At 39.4% G+C, this 26,791-nt stretch overlaps 2 protein-coding genes across 2 annotated transcripts; one reads left to right on the top strand and one right to left on the bottom strand.

The window, feature by feature from the left end:
• Positions 1-14,040: 14,040 nt before the first annotated feature.
• nae1 (nedd8 activating enzyme E1 subunit 1) lies at positions 14,041-18,455 on the bottom strand. The gene is made up of 19 exons (XM_079555401.1): positions 18,338-18,455; positions 17,850-17,953; positions 17,700-17,760; positions 17,453-17,633; positions 17,293-17,372; positions 17,089-17,198; positions 16,883-16,992; positions 16,742-16,804; positions 16,605-16,665; positions 16,450-16,541; positions 16,301-16,360; positions 15,820-15,953; positions 15,654-15,729; positions 15,553-15,592; positions 15,397-15,483; positions 15,224-15,316; positions 14,928-15,042; positions 14,772-14,821; positions 14,041-14,688 (listed from the first exon to the last, which is right to left on the bottom strand). Exons 4-19 carry the CDS (start codon positions 17,576-17,578, stop codon positions 14,579-14,581), a joined length of 1,407 nt encoding a protein of 468 aa, XP_079411527.1. The 5' UTR covers positions 17,579-17,633; positions 17,700-17,760; positions 17,850-17,953; positions 18,338-18,455; the 3' UTR covers positions 14,041-14,578.
• An 853-nt stretch (positions 18,456-19,308) lies between these two features.
• ca7 (carbonic anhydrase VII) lies at positions 19,309-24,857 on the top strand (the record flags this gene model as incomplete). Its single annotated transcript, XM_079555390.1, has 7 exons — positions 19,309-19,404; positions 19,748-19,942; positions 21,335-21,453; positions 22,094-22,189; positions 22,444-22,506; positions 22,575-22,730; positions 24,738-24,857. The coding sequence occupies exons 1-7, from the start codon at positions 19,368-19,370 to the stop codon at positions 24,855-24,857; spliced, it is 786 nt and encodes a 261-aa protein (XP_079411516.1). The 5' UTR covers positions 19,309-19,367.
• Between the last annotated feature and the right edge of the window lie 1,934 nt (positions 24,858-26,791).

Here is a 26,791-nt window from a genome sequence, read left to right as displayed (position 1 = left end):
TTAGCCCATTCCTCTTTACAAAACAACTCAAGCTCTGTCACATTAGAAGGAGAGCGTTTGTGAACAGCAGTTTTCAGACCTTTCCACAGATTTTCAATAGGATATAGGTCAGGACTTTGACTGGGCCATTCTAACACATTAATATGTTTTTATTGAACCATTCCATTGTAGATTTAGCTTTGTGTTTAGGGTCATTGTCCTGCTGGAAGGTGAATCTCCGCCCCAGCCTCAGTTCTCTTGCTGACTCCAGCAGGTTTTCCTCCAAAATGTCTCTGTATTTGGCTCCATCCATCTTCCCAACTATTCTTACAATCTCCCCAGTCCCCGCTGAGGAAAAGCAGCCCCACAGCATGATGCTCCCCCCCATATATTTGACACTGGGGATGGTGCACACAGGACGATGAGCAGTGTTAGGTTTGCTCCATACGTAACGTTTTGCATTTGGGCCAAAAAGTTCAATTTTTGTCTCATCTGACCAAAGCTCCTTCTTCCACATGGAGCTGTGTCCTCCATATGACTTCTAGCAAACTTCAAACGGGATTTCTTATGGCCTTCTTTCAATAATGGCCTTCTTCTTCCACCCGTCCATGAAGGCCAGATTTGTGTAGAGTAAGACTTATAGTTGTCCCATGTACAGATTCCCCCAGCTCAGCGGCAGGACTTCACAGCTCCTCCAGAGTTATCTTGGGGCACTTGGTTGCATTTCTCACCAGTGCTGTCCAGTGTTAATTTTGACAACATATTTTATTTTAGTTTTAGTCTTAATCTTTTGACTAAAATGTAATTTAATTTTAGTCGAGTTTTAGTCTAAAATTATTTTTTCAATTTTAGTCTAGTTTTAGTCGACAAAAATTGCATGTCAATTTAGTCGACTAAATTTAAGACTAATTTAGTCGACTTTGCATTGATAATATTCATTATAATCATATTTACTCTTGTTCCTCTGCTTCATGGAGCTGCTCCACATGAACAAAGCTCAGACCATTTGGCAGTGAATTTACATGATCTGAGGCTCTTTCAGACAGTCAATAGATGTTTGGAGGATTTTAGTCTCTCCTTTTCATTTTTATTTAGTCTTATTTTAGTCGACTAAAATATCTGGACATTTCAGTCATAGTTTTAGTCTCATGAGAAACTTTTAATTTAGTTTTAGTCCAATTTTGGTCGTCAAAAATAACACTTTGACTAAAATTAAGACTAAATATTTTAGTCGACGAAATTAACACTGGTGCTCTCCTTGTTCAGTTTGTTAGTTTACGTGCTTTCACTTCACAGTTGTCGGATACTTGTGTGGGAACGTTCAGTAAAAAAATCAAAATAAAATCTTTATGTTTAGGGTTGTAAACATGACAAAATGTGCAAAAGTCCAAGGTGTATAAATACTTACGAGAGGCACTGTATGGTTGGTGGTTTTACAATAAAACAGTTTTCTATATATGATTATGAGGCAAATCATTCAATAAACCTTCGGGTTTACAGTGTGAGCTCTTGTATAATGTTGATTTGCCTTTCCTTTCCTTGCCTTATTGATTAAATTATTCTACATTTTGGAATTAATGTTTGTAATGATTTCCCTTAAACACTGTTGGTTAGTCCTTTTAATGCATGTCCTGTAGCAAGTTAATGTGAACAGCTTTTTTAGAAACCATATGGACATAGTAACTTGAAGCATGTGTCACCTCCAGCACAACTGCCCCTGGGCTCATTTGCTGTTGTTGAGAGCAGCTATTACATAACCATCTGCAAACAGAAATACAGCAGGGAACATGTGGGTTTCTCAACATTTTTGAAAACACTCAAAGCTGAGTGAGAAAAAAAAGTAAGTGCCATTTCATAACAATGCGGTCCCCTCTTAACCACAAAAGAAGTAGCTTATGCACATCCCGCTACACAAAGAAGGCAGAAAATCCATTTATTAAAAGTCATAATTTTATGTGCTGAAATGCACAAATACATGTCCTCCAATCACTAGCATGAGAAACTCTTTGCCGTGTAGCTCTGTAAAGCACTCAGGGCAGATTGTCAACACAGCTTCTCACATTGTCATATGTCGGCACAGACACTGTGGGAGACATTGACATTTCAAAACGCCAGCATGCAGAACACAGAATTAAAACATGTTTAGCATTTTTGACAATTACATTTTTCACATTCGTGGTCTCAGAGCCAAAGAGGCATTTATGTTGAACTGAAAATCTCAGTTTTCCCACAAATGGTTGCATAGCATATACCGTTAATTCGATTTATATATTGCATTATTATATACGGTGAATGGCTTGTTTGGACATGTTTATCAGAATTATGAAAGAACGATTCTCTCCAAGCAAGATGCATGACACGAAAGTACAGACCACCCCCTAAGCACGCAAATCAAATTACATGGAGGAATCTAATTTGCTGGGTTGTATATTGACTGATTTTGTTATTCCGCTGGATGCGCATATGAGCATGTTTGCGTTTCTTTTTTTAGTTTGTGCACGTGAAAGGGAGAGTGATGGCGGCGGGACAAAGCAGTAGAAGTGCTGGCTTGGGGCAGGTGCCAGGTCCTCCTTCTGCCACTGGCCCCCCCACATGCTTCATTAAACCCCTTAAACTTTGCGGTAGATTCATGCTTAAACATAACACCACCAATCTCCACCACTCCCTGCCCCCCTCCCTCCTCTGAGAAAAGCCCCTGGCCCTCAGCTCAGCCATATGTCCAACGCAGAGACACTGGCACTTCCTGAGGGCTTTGTACTGTCCACACTTGCCTTTATTTAGTGTGACTGGCAAGAGGACACACAGCTCCCCAGGCTGTAGCACTATATAGCACCATATAGGCCCACGTATTGTTTAAAGGCACTGGTTTAAAGATTAATACTTAGGAATCATGTTTTTTTGTGTACATGTTTTTGAATATGTGGATGCATCAATCTTAAGGGGAGACACGGCAAACCAATCTCTAATTATAAAAGTATACGTTTACAATTATCAGGTGAAGCAGCATTAGACATGTTAGGATTTCCTTATAAAGCCCCAACTTTGGAGTCTGTCATTTCACCTCTGTGCACTTTAACCTTGGGAATAGATGAGGTTAGGAGACCAGCGTGTTTATAGAACAGCATCCTGTAAATCTTAATGGTAAATGGTAAATTGCAGGGAGTCTGTTCTTTGTCCAGCCTGGCGGCCCGTGTTGTATTTGACATGCGATGCTGCTGCACTCTGTACCTGCCGTTACATCACAGCCTCCTGCACATGTCATGCTACAGTTAAGTTGAAAGGAACAGGCTAGGACAGTGGGTAATGATTAAACAATGTTAATTTCCATGGCTCTAACTAGATCTTGAGAAACATCCACAAAAACTAAGATCCGATCTTTTGGTCACATTCACATTGCAGTTGTCGCCACGGGGCGAACTCATAAAAGAAACCTTAAAATTCCTTGTTAAGGTATGTCCCCTGTGCATTCTTTTTATAAATGCGAATAACATATTGCATTTAAAGGAACATTAACTGTAACAAAATAACAACTAAGCCTAGTTAGTTAGAACAAAAAACAACAATTGCAACAGTTTCATACTTCTACAGTTAGGAAAAATACAAAAAGGTTTATATTTTGAGACTTCTTTTCTATAAAGGACCAAATATGCTCTCTGTTGTGTTATAATCATAGAAGAAATTAGGTTTCTATTGTGCTCTATGGGAGTTGCAGCTGTGGAAATGAGAAGAGGGGAAGGCTAGACAAAGAGAGAGCCATATAAGCCAAGTCAGGTTTAGATAAACAGTGAGGATGGGCCAGCACTCTGTTTAGACTACAGTGTATACCCAGGTAGCAACATCAATCAGAATCTGAAGGACTTGACCTACATCCGCCTCTGGATGTGTCAGGCAAAGCACACTGGATCTCCATATCAAATCTAACCTCTTATGACAGCCAAAGGAGCAGCTTCCTGGCACTATCTACTCAGCAAAAGACCAACTCAGCTGTCACAGGGAGACAGGAGGTGTAGTGGAGGGGGGTGAGGGGGGTGAGAGGTCTGTGTGGGCTGCCTGAGTGAACCTCTTACAAAAATAACAATAACTTCATCCTTCATAAAGTTAGTCTGCAGCTCCTGACTTTTCCCTGACCCCACAGCCTCATATTTATTGAGCACATGACTACAGCTGGAGAAAGCGGTTTCCTGGAGTGCCTGGAAAAAAGTGTGTTTTCTTTGGCCATTTATCTTTATTGTAATCAAGTTTTTATAGTGCAAATTTATAAGGCAGTTGTACAATCATATACAGGAACATAATATGCGCTTTTGTTTCCTTTTGCAGCAATTATCTTTCCTTGCCCCATGCCTGAACAATGGGTTCCAAAAGATAATTAAAGAAAACTGAGCAAAGGACATCCCTTATCACCTAAAGCCCAGATAACCCCCCAAAATGTGATGCACATTTCAACTGCTAATCTCAAACCATTAAAACCAGTGTAGGTTATTGGAGCATCAACAAATCATCATGTTTTCTCTGAGGTGCAGGAGGAAGTGTTGACTGACTATTTGACTATTTGCAAGCCTGTATGGACTCCACGTGATGTAAGCATATGACAGGTTAGAGACAGAGACATTGTTCTGCATTGTTCTTTTATTCCAATAAACCTCTTTTTGAAGCATACACATGGCGTGGCCTCTGTTTTTGCTTCTTTTGTTTAAAGGGATGTTTCAGGATTTTTGACAAAGGGCCTCATTTCCTAGTTATCCAGAACATTGTTGATTTCTGGAGATCTTTTTTTTACTCATGCAATTCTTATATTTGAAGAGTTTAGTGGTGCTAGAATAGTGCTAGGCTAGCGCTAGGCTAGCACATGTCTATGGTAACTAGTAGCCTGCATTAAAACCTCTTCAAAATCATCATTTGTAGAAAGCTCCTTTGTGAATTCTACGTGTAGTAATGCCGGCTGCAGGTAAACAAACTACTGTAGATCCGGTAACCGAGCAGATCACTCTGTCGCTGCATTGCTTACAACCAGGAAGCTGATGCTGCTAAAATATAAGTTATTTTAATGCAAAATGGTTATATTTAAAAAAAAAAAAATTTAGTCAACACAGACATTTATATCGGTAGTCTGGTGCTATAAGTGATTCGCCTCATGTGTTTGGGTCAGACTGTTTTTAATGCAGGCTACTAGTTACCATAGACATGCACTAGCCTAGCACTAGCCTCGCACCATAAAACCCTTCAAATATATAAATAAGGACTGCACAAATAAAAAAAATAAATAAATAAAAAAAACACTGGATAACAAGGAAATTAGGCCCTATGTCAAAAATCAGGAAATATCCCTTCAACTGTTAAAACGTACCCCATCATGTGTAACAAGTTACCCCGGTAGTGGGGTAGGTTGTAACAAAGCAACACCATGTATTTGACACAACTCACGAGGTCTGTGATATTCTTGTAGAGGTTTGAATTGGTGCCATACCCGGTCTCCCGTATTAGAAATCGTTTTTGGCCACAATAAAGGTTTTTTCTTTTCTTTTTGATCAAATTTGATCAAAATTACTTTATTTTAGACAACACAAACATGCATAATTTTACAGCACAACATCCTCTTGAGTGAGATTAACCCTCTTGACTATGAAAACATCAGATCGTTCCAAAGCTGTTCAACAAAGTGCCATTGTTTAGCCACGCAGCACACATGAAAGGCGTGCACGTGTGTACAGAGGAAGGTGACTGTGGTACAAAGAGTGCTCAGAAGACTGTTCTAGCCCGTTTGTTTGTGTTGAACACAATGACCTGGGGGAAAAAATTGCATTTCCATACATACTTTTGTCAAGTGCACAGTTTCTGCTATATAATCTATTTTTGATGGTGGAATCAAATTGAAGACCAAAAACTAATATTTGCACTGAACCGCGGGCAAAAGAAGCATGCTAAAGTTCAACTAGAAGCTCTGTTGGTGATTTACTATGCACAGAGTGAAGCTGAGTTCCCTTTTCTCAGTTATACTAACTAAAACAGCAACCTTTGAGACCATTGGCTTGTTTTTCTTTCCATACTCATGCCAGAATTAGGCAATTTCAATTCTTATCTTTTAATTGTTACAGTATATCCAAAAATGGGCAGAATATAACACATTAAAAAAGGGGGTTAGGAAGTTTTTCCTAATAGGCAGAAGCAACAACTTTCCCTGCAAAGCATTTAAACATATTTGGCAAACATCGCTTGCCTCCTTAACCTGTGGTGCATTTGGAATTGATCAATACTATATAGCAGGCAAGTTACTAAGTTACAGCTAATCCTTGCAAACAAATCGCTCAGAACTAGCGCATGGCTTGAATACTATGAACACAACCAAAGGAGCTTTTAATTTTTTTTTCTAAATAAAAGGTATACGGCGTTACAACAAGTTATCATCAAGTGACTGAAATGGACCCAACAAGAAAATATAGAACAGAATATATTTATTATGATTTATTATGTAAATTGTTGGTTATATTTGGGCCATCAACAAATGTTGAATTGACTTCAGATAAGTGTTCAATGGTTATGAATATGATCCATAAGGTTGGCAGTTCCAATGCGGCGTTAAAACGGTGCACACAGTTGATGTGCAATACAGTTCACCCACCCAGCCTATGAATGAATGTGGTGTGATAGCCAGTGGTGGATATGTCAAGTGTACCCCAATGTAGCTGAATCTACATAATCTGCTACCAGTGCAGAGCAATTGAAAAACTGTCCCTTACCATGTTTGTGAAAAGCTCTAAATAAATTCCCTCCCTTTCTATAAAAGTGGGGTTAACAGTATAGGCCCTGTTGCCCATGCCTGAGGATCTAGCGAGTGTGATTTTAGAGCCACCCCCCTGCTGTCTAATGAAAGGATCAGACTGGACATATTTCCCCCACCCCTCCCCTCCGCCTTTCGCTGTCTCCTTTTTCCCTGCACCACTCCTCTGCTCCTCCACACTGCCGCCTTTATGGGCCTCTGTCTTTTTTAATACTCTATCCGCCGGCCTGCTGACACAAGCCAAGCACAAAGAGTGATGTACGCACAATTACACCATCTCCGCGGACCCCGACGCCTCCACATGCGCCACATAAAGAGCCCTGCACACTTTCCAGCTCGCACGGCAGGTTTGCCGTGCAAACCTTAAGGTTTGCCCCCCCCTCCTCCTCCTCCCTCTCATCTTATTGTGTTCCTGTTGTGTGTGGAGTGTGTGCGCGCATGTGGCCAGAGATCTGAGGATGGCTAGCAGCGTCCTTTGAGATGGCGGATAAAAGATATAAAGCTGAATCAAACCTGCCAGTATAATTACAGACAAGAATCCAAGGAATGCTGTGATCCGGACCAGGGCTGACACCATGTTTAGGCCCCTCCACCAGCTAGTTTACTCATTCCCACAATGAGTGTGTATGCAGCACAGTTATTAAGCCTGGGGTGCATATCGGCTTACACAGCCAAGAACAAATGGGTCAGTAAAAAACGTATAGCATGAGTTATACAATAAGTGTCATAACAAGCCCCTTTCCTTTTGACAGTCCCAAGCCTGAGTGAAAGGAGAGTTGTAGAACATTTGATCTGAAACTATGAGGACAAACAGCTGAACAAAAAGACTATAATATTACATTCATCCACTGTAGAGCAGGGTTTTGGAGCAGCCATTGTACTAAAATATCATAACATACAGACAAATTTGAATTGTCCTGACCGCTTTTAGTCCTGATGTTGTTCCATTTAGCTTTTACTGTCTTTTATTAGTCATTATAGTCGGCTAAGTCCAGTTATCTCCTTTGAACGTCACAAGATTAAAAGATCTTCACAGTTGTAACTCACAAGTCAAATATTTCCTTTCGAGTTACTAAGTAAGATGAATGTGGGAGTCACTATCATTGTCAAACTCAAACCACACTGTTTTGATAGGCCTCTCTAACATTGGTTTGCGCATTGGCCCAGATATTCTCTTGCAGCCTGATGGACAGAGGGAGGCCATGTCACTTATCTGAGGAATTCTCCCTTGGACATCACGTCTTCATAAACACTTCCATGTGGACTTGCGATCTCTCTCGCCCACTCACACCTTTGTGGGCCCATCATGTCGCCAAGCGCTCACATGATTCGTTCAATACACTCACACAAAACAATTATATAATGCTTTTTTATGAAACATTTATAGCTCGTGTGTTTTACTGTGGTCCCCGTGTAATGCCTTTAAGCTGCTTGCATTTCTGACATACCTGTGTGTCTCTGTCTTTTGGATGTCACAGCCGCAAAAAACAGGTGGTTCTCATTATGTCTGCGGGGGGAAATTTGTCAAGACAAAAGCGAACGCATGCATTGGTCTCTCACGACGCGCATGGGCCACTTTATATCGGCAAATCCTGTGCACTAGTGTTTCGGAAAGTGACTCCTTCCTGCTGTTGTCACACATCTACATCTCTGTCTACGTTGGAATGAAAACAACATCTACAAGAAAGGAAATGATTTTTTAGATTTCGTTGCGACTGATAACAAAAAAAAAGTCTGTGGTGTAGGAGTGAATTCCAGTCTATGTGCAAAATAGTGACAAAGATAAGAGAGGCACCTTAAGAATGTAGCCTACACCAGAGCTCGAGAGCACGTCCCTTCAAGTATGCCAGAAATGAGCAAACACACACACTGCCATACAATACTGTAACAAGAACTGCACCCATAATTCACTACGAAAATAGATGGGAAGGGAGATATGCGGGGAATATCTGAAAATGTAAATATTTGGGAATAGCTGAAGATTAATCCAACTTTTCGCTGGACCGTTGTCACGTTCCTTGAGCTTAATCTTAAAATATTTTGACAAAAGATATTTGAGAATCTAGATACTTAGTTTCGAATGTGCATTTTTTATAACAATGTATTTTCAGAGAACACATGATTACAGAGCACATGGGCCAGCAATTTTGCGTTATTAATCAATATGTTAGTATTTTCGTCGGACAATGCATAGTTGTAGTGGAAGATGGTGTTTAATGGCATAGTTGTAATGGGGAATGCAGTATTATTGAGCTAATACAGGCCTCCAGAGTAACAAAAGGACCAGGCAACACATTGGTTTGAATCTGGAACACTGCAGTAACGGTACTACTAAACCTTAAAGTTTAAAATCAGTTTCAAGAACTAAAATAATGACAATAGAACCAAAAGTTATAATGGTGGTAGTATAAGCCAAAAGTGGTATGCAGTAGTAGTAGAATGACATTTACAGGGATAGAAAAATAATAATCGCTTAAGAACTAATATGTGTGTCGTAGGTAAAAATAGTGATAACAGTAGTACTGTATGTGGAAATGATAGCAGCAAAATCACCATTATTGGATATGTTTATGCCTAGTTGATCCAACTATTTGGAAGTAATAGTGCTGCAGTCTCTCGCTTGGGTCTCTGCAGATTTGTGCCGCCTGTAGCTGCTCTCTGCTCTGGATGTTTTGTGCATACGTTCAGATGTGTGTAACACGATACCAGGGCTGGAGGGAGCGCTGAAGTGCTGACCCCATATGGTGATGCTGACTTACAGTCTCTCCAAAGGCCCCACGCTAATGGAACACAAATCAAGATGGAGAGATGAGAGAGAGATTATATGAACAGAAAGTGCATGGATCGCCTTTCCCCTGGGGCCGGCATCACCACAATAAAACATTGCAAACACAAGATGGCTGACTGGGTTAAAAATCATGCTACAACTGCACACAAGCCTTTGATTTATAGCCAAACGGGTGAGGCATAATTCAATGAATAATATAGGTACAGAACATAAATTATGTGTGTACTATGAAGCTGGATGACACTCTTCGACGTGGACTGTGTAGTTACTTGTGATTTTGGCTCAGCAACGATCTGGACAGGCCCGTTTGACTGGGTTTTATGCGGCAGAGCGGACATACCAGCGGTCAGAGTTATATACCACATCCATCTCACAGCCTCTGAGAGAAGACTGCTGAGTCTCGGACAGGTCTCAGACAGGTCCAACTGACTGACAGACACCGTATCTCCCTCTTCTGCCCCTTTAGTGTACATACATATGTATTTGATGTTGGTCTGTATAGTGTTAAGCATAGTCGTTTTACACTGCTTGTGGTTTACATAGAATATAAAATAGAATGGACAATAAAGCTAATTTAACTAAATTGTATTGACTATTTCTTCAGGTATAATATAATTTGCTTTTTAAATGTCCAAATGTTTTGACTTGGTCTATGGTTAAAAATAGCTCTTAAGGGGCTGCCCACATGAACCAAAATCTTGCATAAAATCTTCAGAATCTGTAAATGAAAGTTATTTTTTTCTATCTCATTAAAAGGTTGTGGCTTTATAATCACTCTGGCATGACTTGCATGGGGACCCAATCCCAACAAATAATATTTATTAGACATGAATGAATGCTCTTAGAGTTCATCGGCCTGCTCTCTATCAGACCATGTTTAACATTAACTTGCGTATTGTTTGCTTTCTGGTTTTACCTTTTTGAAACACAATACAATATAGACCTCATTAGGGTTTATGTATAACTGGACCTCGGAAAAGACACCAAGATCAGAGTGAATGTAATAATAAAAAACAAGGCTTGGTGGCTTGGTCCAGGGAGTGGCTCCATAGCAGGCATGAGAACTATGGGAAAAAGGCCAAATTTACCGATTCAGGCAGAGCAGTAGTACCGCAATAGAGACCGAACAATCTGACGATGAATGGAGGGGAGGTTGAGGTCTTAATATTGCAGTGATAAGAAATTGGAATTGCCAGGTGTCCCTGCTCGGAGTCCACTCCCCTCCAGGGCCAAGCCTAAAAGAAAGAACAAAGACCCACAAGAGGGAGACATAACACGAGTACCAGGGCCAAACAAACATAACTGTATGTTAAGTGCCCTTCCTGATGTAACACAATACTTAGTTTGATCAACATAAGAGTTCTGGTTTGTGACCCTTTGGGGATATACTTATATGCACTTTTAATCAGCCAATCATTAGGAAATATAGGCCTGTGTAATGAGGTGTGAACAGTGTAATGCTGAGAGTGGCACAGTATTTTTTCCATTCATTCACATTGCTTTTGACAGTCTTGAAAGTCACCAAAATATGTAGAAAGAAACAGAATGAACACTTTTTTGGGTAAAACGTTGCATTTCTTTCCGGTTTGCTTTTGAATCTACCATATTCAAATCACACTCACATGTTGCGTAATTTCTGACCCTTCATTGCATGTTGAGCCCCACTCTCTTGGTTTGAGTGTAAACTGCTCTGTTTTGGTCCTGTACAGACATGCCCTGCTATAGCCATTCCCATAAAGATGTCATGTGTACAGTAAATATATAGTGTTTATACAGTATATGCACAATCTGGGGGTGAGTTTCTCTTCACACTCTCTTCCAAGTATTGTGCGCAACTATGTGCTCTGAGCTCATTAACAGTACATCTGGAAAGAGTAAAGCTATTTAAGCCTGGTCGCACAACCTTACGAGGGTCTGACTGGTTCAAACTGCATTGTTGTGGGTTTTGGATTGTGCAGACGGTGAATCAACTGAGGTGTGCATAAGGTCTATAAAAATCAAATGAAAGTCAGGTAAAGACCACCCGGGCGAGAATATGTGCCGATACAGCACCCATGGTCAAGTATCAAGTGAACACATTGGCTTTTTGTCCCTCGCGTTATTGTCCAATGTCCACACATAATCTGCACATCTGTTTGCAGGAAGAATAGTGCGGCCCCGCGTGGACCCCAGAGAGGGCTGAAGTATGCCGGCCTCCTGCAGACTCCCAGCAAACACTGCTCAGCAATGTTTTGGCAAGCCACTTTTAATTCAGCCTGCCTTAGGAGGAGGTGGGGCCTGGGCCGTTTGGAACAGAGCCAGATAAATGGATGAAAAAAAAAAAAAAAGGACACATTCTATCCTACCTTTCCTTTATGTTTGGAAGCGTTTCCCATTTCAGTGCTTTCATGGTTGGTTTCTTTTTAAATGACCATGTTCTCTCAGATGTGGCAAAGAGAAAGCAAGAGGACAGTTCAGAACGTAACCTCTGGATGGATATGACCACCAATCTGCCACCTTGCTCTGCTTCTTCTTTCTGGCGCTGACTCATGCACTCCCCTCCCCCTTTTATTGCTCAGAGCAACAGTGAGAATCGGAGGGCAGAGCGGCCCGTGTGCAGGCAGCCCTCTGATTTACCGATCGATTTTAACATTAACGACTGGCCCACCCCCACACTGTCCACACACGGTGAAAACACACATGCATCCTTTGTCGGACCTCTCCTGTGGCTTTAAGATAACGCCGCAGCAAGCAGAGCCAGTAAACCGAAGACTTGATAATGCTTGGCTGCAACAGTGCAACTTGAAGATGGGCAGGGTGAATATGGATAAAGCGGGACACTGAACTTTAACAGGCACATGTTTATTCTTCATATATATATATTTTAACACTGTCCCACTTTACATCTACCAATGTGCAATCGGTAAAGTGAGACAGTGTATTTTTGTGGAAAATCATGGGTATTAGGTGAAAATTATAACTTCTGTGTTAAATATTTGGCTTCTTTTTTTCTCCACTGGTGTAAAATAGACTTTTAAAAAATCTATAACATTAGACTAGATAGCAGACTTTGGCATTTTCTTCTAAACAAAAAATCAGGTGGAAACTGAATTGTCAAAAAGTGTCCCACTTTAACCATATACACCTTATTTGGAAGTCATTCATGAACCTCTTAACCGAGTGCATTTTCTCCAGTTCAGCTTTACCCAAATATTTGCCCATGTTAACGTTTCTCGACTGTAGCATACAGCCTAGGCCCGTGTAACCTCATTTGAAAGCTAAGACCTACAAAACAGTCCGTTTTCGTTTCTTCTTTTGACACATTTTGGTCAATTTTTGTTCCCTTTTATTGTGTCATTGTTGCTTTTCTGGTGTGTGTTTTTTTTTTTTTGTGGTCAGCCTATAGGCCAGTGCAAAGCCTAATTTGAAAGCTAAGACCTTGTGGTTTCTGAAATTGTGTGTAAGAGCTGTGTGAGTAAAACACAACTTACAGGGAGTGGACGGAAGGTGACTGGTTACTTTACAAGCATGTATTGCACTCTGTTTGGGCTGCTGTCGATCAGCGCATACTCAAAATGATTTAGCAATGCCTGTAACAGGCACAGTAAGACATTGAGATCGCTGTTTAGTTTTTTGTAGATGATGTTAGAGCTTTACTTTTTCCCCCCTTTTAATTGCACTGCTAATATGTCTAATATGGTCTTGTGGGAGTGCGAGATCAAAAATAGTGTAGCATGTGATGAGTGAAATGAATTTGTTGCAATCTCAAGTCTCAGCATGACTATGTACTGTCTTCATAGAATAACATGACCGTGTAAACAAGGACAGTCTGGTACTTAAAAATATATCAACAACATAAAGAAAAGCCTAGCGACACAAAACATAGTTTGTAATGTAAATGTAAGTCACAAGTAGTGAAATTATGTGCTTTAGGCTTAAAATGGTAAAACTGATTTCACACAGAGATCACAGCATTTGTGCAATATGTGCAAGGCTGTTTTGACTTGGGATGTTTACACAGCTGCATACAGCTGTTCAGAAACTGAAAAGAATGTTGAAGCAAGAAATTATGTCAGTAAAATTTCAAGCTAAATGAGTATGCTCATTTAATTGAATTGACATTCTGCCAGCACAGTACTAATAAAAATACATTAAAAAAGACACTGGTACATTAAAAAAGACACAGGTCAGTGCTGTTCTTGGGAACTCTTTCTGAACAAGTTCCTACAAACAATCAGTGCCATAAACGACGGCCACAATTTGTGAAACTAGCAAAAAAGAAAAAGGAAAAAAAAAAGCTAAATGACAGACCTCAGTCCGGAAACATTCCAGTAGCACAAATGTGCATTTGCTAGTTCTCTGAATGTATACATCATGGTAAGTCAGAAACTTTTCTATTGTTATTTTACATAATAAAAGCGGGAGCCTCCTACTGTTAAAGAAGCTAACAGTGCCCCCTACTGTTAACGAAGTCAACATCTCCAGCGTGGGACCTGATCAACCTGAATAGCGTGAGTCTAGCCAGAGGATACGTCACATTGCTGCCTCCCAAGAAGCTCACATGCTTGTCATGTTGCGTTTATTTAGACAGGATAACTGTGTAAACCTTGTTTTACTTATTGAATAACTTTTGCTAACCTCAAAACTTAGCTGACGGAGCCAATAACATGATGGGACCCACAACACAGCCTGATGTTAACATATTCCATACAGTGCCTTGTTTATTGTGATAAAAGGTCCAAATATTTCAATACAATTTATGAGTCATATCAAATGCTACATAGTACTTACATGTAGTGAGCGATGACAATGAAATACAGCATTGGTTTTGCCAGTTTAATATCCAGCATTTTGTAATTTTACAGAAAATTGTCAAAACAGGTCTTTTGAATTGAAGTTGAATTCTGATCATTGATCTTGAAGTGTAACTGCACATATATTGGGAGAAACACCCAAAGAAAGATTCAAACAGCAATGTCCCATCACAGTCTTGATACACAATGAAGTATTTAACATTTTGGAAATGACACTCTGACAATACCTTAGCAGGAAACTGTTCAGAGCTGGAGGGTGGCAGAGGTCTGCGACATGGCGTTGTAAATGTAAGTGTTGCTAAAGGGCACAAACTGGTGAGTGATGAGTTTGATGGCCTCTTGCGCAGCAGCTCCTGAGGAAGATTCATCATATTCATCAGTGAACTATTAATATGAATGTGTATATTTCCGTATAATATATACTATAAGCTATTACCTCCCATAAATGCAGCAACGGTGTGTGGCTCCGTGGCACCATATCGGCAGCTGAACAAAGCAGGGAAAGGTCAAAGCTAAATTATTCAGAAACATTTAAGCATGGTGTGACACTTGAGAATCTTCTGAAGTAACTTTCATATTTGACAGCTCTTACAATTCATGGACATAATCGTCTTTGATGTTGACAGTGAGGTTGTATTCCTGTAGAAGACTAGACACACACAGCTTAAGTTTGCTGATATCCTCCTCAACTTGGTAGTTATAAACCCCTAGAAGATACAACAAGTTAAACAAAATAAGACTGCAGGAACCCAGAAAAGGGGATATGAAAGAGGTAAATGTGGAGAGCGAAAAGATTGACGCAGTTTTCGAACCGTGGCCAATAGCTCCCTCTTGTGGATAATTATTTACTGATTGAAATGATTTGTACATCAGATTACGTTGAACTACCTGGGTATCGTGAATGGTGCTGATAGAAGCGGTCAACGGCACGTAGCATGAGGTAGAAAACCATCTCACTGTCTGGACTGTCCATGGCTGAGGCTGAAAAGACAACAATGGGAAAATGCATTCTCTGACTAAAGAGATCAAATCTTAGATGTAACGCTATGACGCAACCTTACCAATTTCATCTTTATTTACTGAATCCACACTGTATTCTTCAGCCAGGGATCGGCAACGGACCACCCTCAAAAAGGACGCATGTTTACCTATCACATAGACAAACCTTGAATTGTTAAAATTATTCTTTACAAATGTACTGTATAAATGGTACTTACAGAACAGCTTAATGTCCTTATCTGATATGGTTTCAAGTGCCTATTGAAAGTTAAAATCAGTAAATATTACAACAAACAACTGTCTTAATGTGAAAACACACCTTTCCAACAGACTGAATTAAGTACTCCACGTGTTTTGAAACCGCAGCTGCATCCTCCATGGCCTTTTGCCTATAACTGCAAAATCAGAGAGCAAAGATCCTCTTTGACGGCATATAAATGAAGGCGGAAGGAATAGACGTATTTCTTATTTTAATCAGGACTTACATGTTCTGCAGATTAATAAATTTCTGCGAGTCTGCGATCATATCTGGTATTGTGCCTCGGACAGGTAAGTTGCCATCGCCTTCATTTTGAACAAACTCTTTGACAGCACGCAGAATCACCCAGAAAGGAGTGGACTGTAGGCAGGTATCATTAATTAACATTATTATCATTAACTACATTTAAAAAAGACACCGCAACAGGCTTATTACAGAGAGTAATTAGGGCGCGTTCACTCTTGGTCCACTTGAAGTGACCTCTGGTGCACTTTCTGGGAAAATGTGCTTCTTTTGTTTTTCACAAACACTAATGGACCAAATACAGGACTAGTGGAAGCAAACTGACAAAAATATGTGACGGTTTGGAAATGTGTTAAAGACATTAAACCATGCAAACTTCTAGCAGGAGATTACTGGTACTGCACCAGAGTTCACTTCAAGTAGACAAGTAGAGTGTGAATGTACTCAGTAATCTGGTGATGTACCTGACTGGTGATGTGGTTACACTGTTCACTGTTGAATAGGTCCTCAACAGCATTAGGGATCTTAAAAACAATTTTAGTTAACATCCAATGATTCTCAACACAATTGTTTGTTTATCATTGGCTCCCAACTTGATTCTTTCTCAATTTACCTTTGTCGGATTTAATGCAGTATTGACATTTTTAATAGCTTCATCAAAATTTTCTTCATCTTCGGGAACACCATTCTCATTCTTCCTGATACCTGAATTAAAATTAAATCAGGGTCAGTACATACATTATACTAACAAAGATACGTGTATAATACCTTCTCGAATACACTTCCTGAAGGCCTCTTTTTCACGATATGTCTTTGGTAACTGACCGTGCTATGTAGGAGACATGACAAAAATGGACATGAAATGAAACAGAAAAGGCCATTATATTAACATATTTGCTGATTACCTCTCTAAGCCATTTTTCAAGGTATTTTGCAACAACAATAACCCATGGGGTGTGACTGTGATCCTAAATATGAAAGATAAGAAATGGCAGTGAAACAAGTTAAACATATAAATAAATTGAGAATGCAGTTGATTTAAGAACCTTCTTGTTCATGCTTTCAAGGTCATAAGAAGCTATATGATTCCTCAGTTGATCAAAGGGATGGTCCAATCGTAGGTCCTCCAAGGCATTGTCAGGGTGCGATTCAATCACTGGGAAGAAATGCAATTAAACTGATGTGTTTGACAACTGCCCACAGAAAATGTACCACAACACATTAACACTGGTAATAATAAATATTGACTCACCTGTATGCTCTTCGACCACTAGTCTCATGTAGCCAATGAGCCCATAGGTTTTACAGATGAGAAAGGGCACAGAGGCACTCCACAAAACAGAGCCGAGCTGCAAACATGTGCTTTACACAGAGAAAGACAAACAATGGTAAATGCATGTCTGCATGTATGTGGCAGCTTTACTACTAAGCTTAAATTATTTTACATAAGACATACTTTTCTGGTAGTTGGATACCAATGACAACAGTAAATCTGTGGAAAAACTCTGGATTGTTTTCCAAAAGCGTCTCTGGGCACTGCAAAAGATAAAGGAAATGACTTTATTTGTAAATAAACAACTAACTGTGTGACACAACTACATTTATTTTTTACAAACCTCTTCAACAAAATTTCCAGACACATCACTGTTGAGTTCTTGCAGCAGCTCAGTGGCAGCTTGTGCTCGGTTCTTTAAATAACATAATATATATATTTTTTTTTTATGTGGGTAATCACTTTTCATATCAGATCATACAATTAATCTCACCTTTCCTATGTTCTCTCTGCTCAAGAAAAAGCTGCCAAAAAAAGAATAACATCAATTACTGTTTACATTTTTGTTGATGTGGTCAATGTTGCCTTACTTGTTTCCAACATCTTCACCGGTAACAGTGTGTCCATCAACGATAGTGAACGATCCAATACCTTCATTATTACATCAGGTAATGATCAGTGTAATGCAAGGCACATTATTCATAGCGGTGGTGATGTATGATGATGATGGCAGCCCTTACCTGGGAGAACCAAGTTCTTTAGTATCTCTGTCCCTGTCGCAGTGGCATTTATGAGGCAGACGTGGGCATTTTCTAAAGCCTCTTGACCATGGTCTCCCCATAGTCTGAAAGCAAACTTACTTGTTATCATAAAGCTGACACAATAAATGAATGAATGAATATGAGCAACTGGGCAGGAACACTGTCATGTAACTAGCATTATCTCGACCGAATCCTTAGTTTCATTGTTTGTGGCCTTCTTATTATTCTCAATGCTGTCTTCATACCACAAAAGCAAGAATGCATTACATATCAAGAGAAAAGAATCCGGCAGGAATCTAACAATAAATTGGGGTGTATGTTAGACTGTGCTAGCTCCTCACATCCATGGCTTCTAAACAACAACAACGCAAGTAGCAAGTGAGGTAGCTTGGGATCTAAATGCTATGTTTCATAGTCGTGGAGTCTTGGGACCTATTTTCTACTCTCATTTTGTTGACCAGACTTACCTCAGTTGCCTGTCGTATTTTTGTTCTTTTGAAGCTTTAGTTGACGCCATGGTGGCTTTCAAATGAGTGACATTTGAGAAATGTTTGAATATACGCATTACGCAGCAGCAGATTCGACAGGAAAGCAGGCATTTCATCGCACTTTCGACACAACCTTTGTTTTTGTTTTTTTCTTTTATCTTTTTTCGTTCCCCAAAATATTATGATTACACAGTTTGGGACACAATTTTTGAAAGCTATTGAAATCCTTAAACATATTTTGCAATCTGATGCATTTAAAATACACAATGTGCTGTGATGCCAGAGAGCACCGCTAGAGGGTACCATTGCTTAATCTTGGTCGTGATCTTGGTCCTCAGAAATATAGTGATTGATTGTTAGCCATGTATTGGTGCAACTTGCAAGAATACATTTACAACGCATATTTATTTTTATGCAAAATCCATCACCATTATTGATAGAAAAGAAACATCCATGCTTTCAGATAAAACATTTCATTTAACAACATATATTGAGTGACAGTAAAGGCGATCGCACTGTTGCCATCAGAACAAAACATGCTCCTAATGAAACAACACAGAAAATACTACTTTTGCAGCGGGTAATTACTTTGGATGTGGGCCTAACCTATTAAAATCTCATATTTGGCTGCCTTCAGTCAACATCTCCATGATACTTTTTTGTTACATTTTCAATGCTAAAAATATCTGTAATCTTAAAAAAAATATATGCTTGAATTTTGTTCTATTTATTGGGTGAAATAAAAGCTCCAGTTGTTGTCAGTATGCATAACAATAACAACTGAAAGGCAATGCAACAGCAAGAATGCAAAAAGGAAAATGTGAACATTTTTTGTGCCGTGGTCATCTGACTGTATCGTTATGATCCCCGAGCGTATGAGAGGCGTGTCAAGTCAGATAATTGCCCTTCCCCCTTGACCGCCCGCTGAGCTTCATTAGGCGCAGCACAGGTCCAAGGCCCTGTTTGATATCCACGTGCTTGTGGTCATAGCGTCTCCAGCAGCGTCACAATGAAGGGGAACCACTGGGGCTATAACAAAGAGGATGGTAAGACTTTAACTTTTTTTTCCTTCTCTGTTCTTTGTGTTGACTGTGTAAATTTAAGTGCAGGTAGGCTTTGGTTGCCCTTGTGGACTAAGATTAGCTCGCTGAGAGGATTGCTGGTCACCTGTAGTTATCAATGTAAACAGAGATTAGTCAGAAAAGAAAGTGTTTGTTATTTTCACTTGCAAAATAGCATTGCAACCAGCTCTGGAATAGGCATTTATTAAATTGATAATAGTGTAAATTATTATTGTATGACTGTTTTTCCAAAGGCCTATGCTCTGATCTGAATTTTCTTTCTATAGGTCCAGATGCCTATGCTCTGATCTGAATTTTCTTTCTATAGGTCCAGATGTATGGCACAAAAACTACCCGGTTGCTTTGGGAAGCCGGCAGTCTCCCATTGACATTCCCCGCCAAGTTTCACATGACCCCGGTTTGGGACCGATTGTCCTTGACTATGACCACTGTACCTCCATCAACATCTCCAACAATGGACACTCTGTAGTTGTTAACTTTGATGACACAGATGACCGCTCAGGTAAAAAGTTGTTACTGAAACTTAACTTATGTTTATGTTGTTTGGGCATTCAAACATAACAATAAAGCAGAGTGGATGAATACCGGACTCGTGCATGAAGAGCATTGATGTCTATTGTGGGCAAACTGCAGTCATAATCTCAGCTATAATAGTTGCTTTGAGGAACACTTATGTTTAATCTTATTTTGGCAGGATAAGTGCTTAAAAGGCAGGATTGCCTAGTGTTTTTTGAAAGTGCCAACCTTTGGCAAAAAACATCCATAATCAAAGGTTAGGAATAACACCCTGTTTATGATGAGACACTGTCTGCTGGACAAGAGCAATAACAACTTCAAATGACCTTAATGCTTATTATGAACTATTCACTTTTATAACTGGGTGGATCCATGTTTACCACCCTGTCATTACCATCAGTGATGAAGTCAGTATAATGTCTCTCATTGGTTTATTCACTTCTCCCTGCACATTAACAAGGAACCTTGACAGCTTAGTTTCTCAATAGTTTAAATAAGGTGCACAAAATCCCTTAAACTCTTGTTAGTTTATCATGTAATTTCAAGCTGACGTGCCCATGGCAGAAACAAAAATGAATATGATTGTTAATCAGTAACTGTAATCATAATCAGATACTGTATAACTTCAAAGCTCTCATTTTATGACAGTCACCTTTAACCATATTACATACAGCAAATATAATCTCCATTTCAGTGTGGTGAATTAGTGTATCTCGCAGACGACACAGCAGTGATGTAGCAATCGTTGATCAGTGGTCACACAGTGGTCCTCTCTTTCAAATAAATGATGTTTAGTTTGCGATGTATTGCGTCATTGCATTAAAAGTAATGTCATTTGTTTGTCCTTCATGTTTACCCGCTAATTGCTTTTCATTACATGTTAGCTTAATTTCAACATCATGGATAAATAATCAAACTGAACTGCTGTAGCTTGGACAGGTGCAACTTATGGAAACAGATTAGGTATTGCTGAATGCTGAAATGGTATTTACACATGATGTATCTACATGTATGTGTTTGTGCAATTATGGCATAATGTTATGCTATTTATTGACAGTACAGTAATATTCTATGAGTAATATGCCTGTTTTTTCTGGTGGCTATTTCTTGTTCAAACTAAACCCTTGGTAAGTAAGCTTTTGGTAGGACAGCAAATGATAGATGTGTGACATAAAAAATGACTTTTAATCATTCCAGAGTAGGGACATTTTAAAAGTTTTTCATTCGTTACCACGACTCATACATGTATTAATGTTTGTTTATAAATGTGAATTTATAAGACACACCCCCCAGCATAATGGAGTTTTAATCAGAGATTTATTTCTATCACCGACAAAGCATGTGAACCTTTTTACATCATCTGTGTCTCTTCTTACAGTGATCCATGGAGGCCCCCTTGAAAACCCCTATAGGCTCAAACAGTTTCACTTCCACTGGGGTGGAAAGGGATGTGATGGCTCTGAGCATACGGTTGAAGGAAATAGTTATGCATCTGAGGTCAGTGGTATCTCTTATTAGGACATCAGCTATTCTACTGACATACAATAGAGCACTGGTTCCTGACCATTTTTGTCTTGCATACCTTTGAGAAGTTCATTTATACTCCAAGTGCACCCTACACACCCATCGGGAATCCTCGATGTGATCAACTAAACTTGGATTATTCAGTGTTTACTACATGTAGTGTTGTGTTCAAAATGAAGCCAAGATAATCTCACATTCAAACATTTTATTCAAAAACATAATTCAAATAAACCTTCCTTTTGAAAATAATTTTGAAATACCACTCACCTTTGGAAATAATTCCAAGTACCTCCTTCTAAGTGTCCAAGTAAGGTCCCTGTACCCCTGGTTGGGAAACACTGCTAAACAGTACTGATCAAAATTTAGTTTGCATGAACAGTACAATGAGAAGTTGTGTCGAATACTTCTGACTTTCATTTTACATTTTCTACCCACATCAGTAAGCAACAGAGTTTCATTTCTTAAAATTTAAGAGGAAACTATTGCTTATGTTTCAAAACACTGCACTGAAGCCATAAATCTATTTTTCTTAAGGGGCGCAGACTAGTTTTATGATTATCTGTCATATGCATAAATGACCTGATGCACTGATATTAGGATTTTCTTCCTCTAGCTTCACTTGGTGCACTGGAACGCTGTCAAATACCAATCATTTGATCAAGCAGCTACAGCTCCGGATGGTCTTGCTGTTGTTGGCATATTTTTGGAAGTACGTTATTTTTTGGTTGAAAAAAAAAGAACAGAAAATCCAATATAATTTGTGCACACAGAGCAGATGTAAAACTTTGTGTCAGTTTTTGTTTTATGTGGATAGGCTCTGTAATTACAGATATATTATCATTAGCTAGTCAAAACTTCTGCAATATCACAGTTGAAATACAATATTGAACTAAAGTATTTTTAGATTGCAAAATTCATCCATGTGAAGTGTGACATTCTCATCACAGTCTGTCGTTATATAAGACAGGTGATGACCACAGATGGCTGCACACAATTACAGACGCTATGTACATGGTGAAGTATAAGGTCAGTAAACAATTGGATTCATCATAAGCATGTATTAAAGTAATATGAGTAACCTTTCTCTCTTGCAGGGGAGTATAACAGACTTCAAAGGTTTCAATCCAAAGTGCCTTTTACCCAGCAACCTCCACTTTTGGACCTATCTGGGATCCCTTACCACACCTCCCCTCCATGAGAGTGTGACATGGATTTTACTTAAGGAACCAATTGTAGTTTCAGAAAAACAGGTGAGCTATTGTACTTATTGTGTACAGTATTTTTTTGTGTGTGTATTTTAGTTGGTATTTTTTCTCTGTGCAATTAATGTTGCTATTTAGCCGCTGTGCTACCAGGCCGCCCATGGTAGCGCATTTTCTCTATTTAGGCCTGCTCTGTAATACACCGTTAAACCTTATTCTATCAATATAATATCGATTTTATTATGTATAGTTGTGGTCAAAAGTTTGCATACCCTGGCAGAATTTTTAATTATTTTTTTGACATCTGTCATCCAGTGCTGCACTGATGTTTCTGGTTTCTGAGTCATGGGAAAGCAAAAGAATTGTCAAAGATCTGCGAAAGAAGATAGCTGAACTGTATAAAATGGGAAAAAGATATACAAAGATATCCAAGGCACTTAGAGTTTGAACACTGCTGATTGGTATCCTAATCAAGAAGTGGAAATTAGAGATTCTGTTGAAACCAATCCACGGTCAGGTCGATTTCAGCAGCAACTGCCAGGAAAATTGTTCATGATGTAAGAAAAACCCATAAATAACTTCAGCTGAAATACAGGACTCTCAAAAAAGCTGTTTCGAGATGCACAATAAGGAGGCACTGGGTGAAAAATGGGCTGCATGGCCAGAAGAAAGTCATTACTTTGCAAATGCCACAAAGTATCCACTCACAATATGCAAAACAGCACAGAGACACGCCTCAACATATCTGAAACAATGTCATTTGGAATGATGAAACCAAAATGGGACTTTTTGGCCATAACTATAAATGTTGCATTTGGAGGAGTCAACAAGGCCTGTGATGAACAGTGCACCATTCCTACAGTGAAACACGGAGGTGGATCATGGATGTTTTAGGGATGTGTGGGCGACAAGGAACTTGATCAAAATTGATTTCAGGATAAATGCAGCAATTTATTAAAGAATCCTGGAGGAAAAGTGTCATTCATCAGCCTGGAAGCTGCGCATGGGACGCACTTGGACGTTCCAACATGACAACGATCAGGGTCATTTTGGTAGTTTCAATTATCATTATGATTGAAAAAGAGTCAATTGTTTGACCACAAATAGCTTCATACAACCACTAACTATGAAAAAAAGTGTTATCATTCATATTCTCTGAAAAGTGGACAAAAAAATTATAATAATTCTGCCAAGGTATGTTAATGTTGTTAACTGTATATATACGTGTTTTTCTTGGTTGTCTTGCCAGAATACATGTCACATATACTATGAGAATGTGGTACATTACATTATAAGAATACATATATTTTAAGTGCTTAATGATGCCTGACCATAAGGGTTTAGGCTGAAGTCGAGAGTTATTATGCCCAACCCCATATACAATAGTGACACTATGACAAAAGATGGCACATGATAGTTATTCCAATACCAACGATGGTAACACATAAACACAAAACATAAACTTAAAAAATAAATCAAATTCAAAGAAGCCTTAAACCATATACTGTTGACAAGTTAAGCTGACAAACTGGATGAGTGCGGTGCATGCCTCCCACAGCCCTCCGGCAGAGTGGCGACTGCTGCCAGCCGCTGGATTATGCTCTTACACTTTGTTGATCTTTACTAGTTGAGCTCCAACGCTTTAACTCCCAAGTGAAGTATGGAGTTTCAGCAATAGCATCACCCGAGTGTGCAGGCATGAACTTAGTGTGTGAAGCCAGCACTGTAACGTTGCTTGGGGCGGGTGCGACACACACCATGGGCCTCACAACCTTGGAGTCCAGGCCTGGAGCCTTTGATCTCCTTCAGCTGATGATCCTGATGGATGAATGACTGGACGGTGCAGGGCTTTAATTGAGAAATGCCTGTGTAGAGACCTGGCAGGGAATGGCTCTTATATAACAACCATTCATTTGTTTTTCATTACAGTAGTATCATTCAGATGTCTTTGTTTTGGAGGTGTTGGAAGTACAGTCAATCTCAAAATAAATATAATAAAGATAATATCGATAATAAAGCTTTTAGCACTAACAACATGTATTTTCATTCTCACAGCTGGGTAAATTTCGATTGGTGTTGTTCACTGGAGAGGAAGAGGACCAGCGATTGCGAATGGAGAACAACTTTAGGCCGCCTCAGCCTCTGAAAGGCCGAAGAATTCGCTCCTCCAACTGACTTCTAAGAACTAATACGCCTTTACAGAGAGAGCTTTAGACAAGTGAATGAAAACACTGGTGTGGGATATGTTTACACTGCACTGAACAGCGATTTTCATTGATTATTATTTTTTTCAAATACAATAAATACTTATGTAGTTAAATGTGAATTATGATTGAGAGGTTCTTTGTTAATGGAATATATATATATATATATGTATATGGAATATGGAATATATATAATTGGAGCATGTAAGAACATCTGTTGTCAGATTTCCATTGGGCTGTTATTCAGAATGTACCACTATCAGATGTGAAGCACATAGTGGTTTCCCCACACTCTGGTCTGGCTACAATATGCAGAACCTGCCTCCCCGCTGATCCCTTGATCCCTTGGACTTTTAGGCTATCACTGGAGGATTCCCAGCCCAGGTGGACATGGATCCCCCCTCTCTGACTATCCTCACTAGAGGCTAGATTAGATTAGCGCTGCAGTTGTCTGCACTGTTTCATGGCGGATGGCATGTCTGTGGTACTTAAGTGATCAGTGCAAATATGTTGTTGTTGTTTTAATACTGTTGTTGCTTTTATTTGGGCCATTTTTAGCCCCCTAATTAATTAGATTAATTACACTGGGCCCTTAACAGTCCACAAACTAATCTCTCATTTCATCTGTATACTATTCACAAAGGACTCTTCACTGCCTTATATCTGATATTGGTGCCCTGCAGTTAACTCTAATGCATAGGCAGCCCATGAGCCTTTCTATTGTGTTGTGAAGTAAGTAAAAAACAGGTCACAGATAATTCCTTTTAAACAGCTTTAAAGAATAAAAGACACACGACAGACTGGGTTTGTGGTCTGTGAGTATTTTATTGAATCGTGTGAACGATTGAAATAAAAGTGATACAAGAGTCTAATTTCTGTGTTCTGTCCAAACTGTTTTGCAGTATTGGCTATACACTGCGTTCCAAATTATTATGCAAATGACATAATAAAAAGAAAATCTTTTCTAAATTGTCAACTCAAATGAGAGTCAGCATAATTTTCAAGTCTAACTGGTAGAAAATCATTTAAATGTGGTGGGGGAAAAAAATCTACTGTTCGTTTCAATACATTTTAAAGCTTGTAATTAACTGAAAATGGTCATTTGTTGAATTTGTAGCACTAGGAGGTCATATTTACTGAAATCAATAGCTATTTCAATCAAAAAAATATTAACAGGTCAAGTTATATTTGTGATAGCAGCTTCAAAATTCTTAAATCCATTAATGAGTTTTTGGACAGTTTCTGCTTGGATTTCTTTGCAGGATGTTAGAATAGCCTCCCAGAGCTGCTGTTTGGATGAAAACTGCCTCCCACCCTCATAGAAGTTGTTTTTGTTGAGGCTCGAAAGGTTCTCAACAGGGTTGAAGTCAGGGGAGGAGGGGGTCCACATCATGAGTTTCTCTCCTTTTATGCCCATAGCAGCCAGTGATGCGGAGGTATTCTTTACAGCAGGACATGGTGCGTTGTCATACATGAGGAGGATTTTGTTAGGGACTTCATTTTGTAGCAAAGAAGACAGTGGTCAGTCAGAAACTAATTTTCACACCTTCAGGGAGCCTAAAGGGCCTAAAGGGGCCGACCAGCTCTCTCACCATGATTCTGGTCCAAAACATGACTCCGCCCCCTCTTTACTGACGTCACAGCCTTGTTGGGACATTGTGGCCATTCACCAACTATCCACTACTCCATTGATTTGACTATCCAGGGTTACACGGCACTCATCAGTGAACAAGACTGTTTGAAAATGAGTCCTCATGTATTTCTGAGCCACTGCAGCCGTTTCTGTTCATCAGCATTCAATTAACCGTTTAGGGGAGGCCCGGATAGAAGTTTTGTGCACAACAGCAGGCACTAGCAGCTTCAAATACCTGTCTGCTGCTTTGTAGCATCTGTTCTCTTAATCTG

This window comes from Gobius niger (genome assembly GCF_951799975.1).
Source record: "Gobius niger genome assembly, chromosome: 4".
Classification (NCBI taxonomy): Eukaryota; Metazoa; Chordata; class Actinopteri; order Gobiiformes; family Gobiidae; genus Gobius; species Gobius niger.
This window is presented reverse-complemented; position numbering and strand designations above follow the sequence as displayed.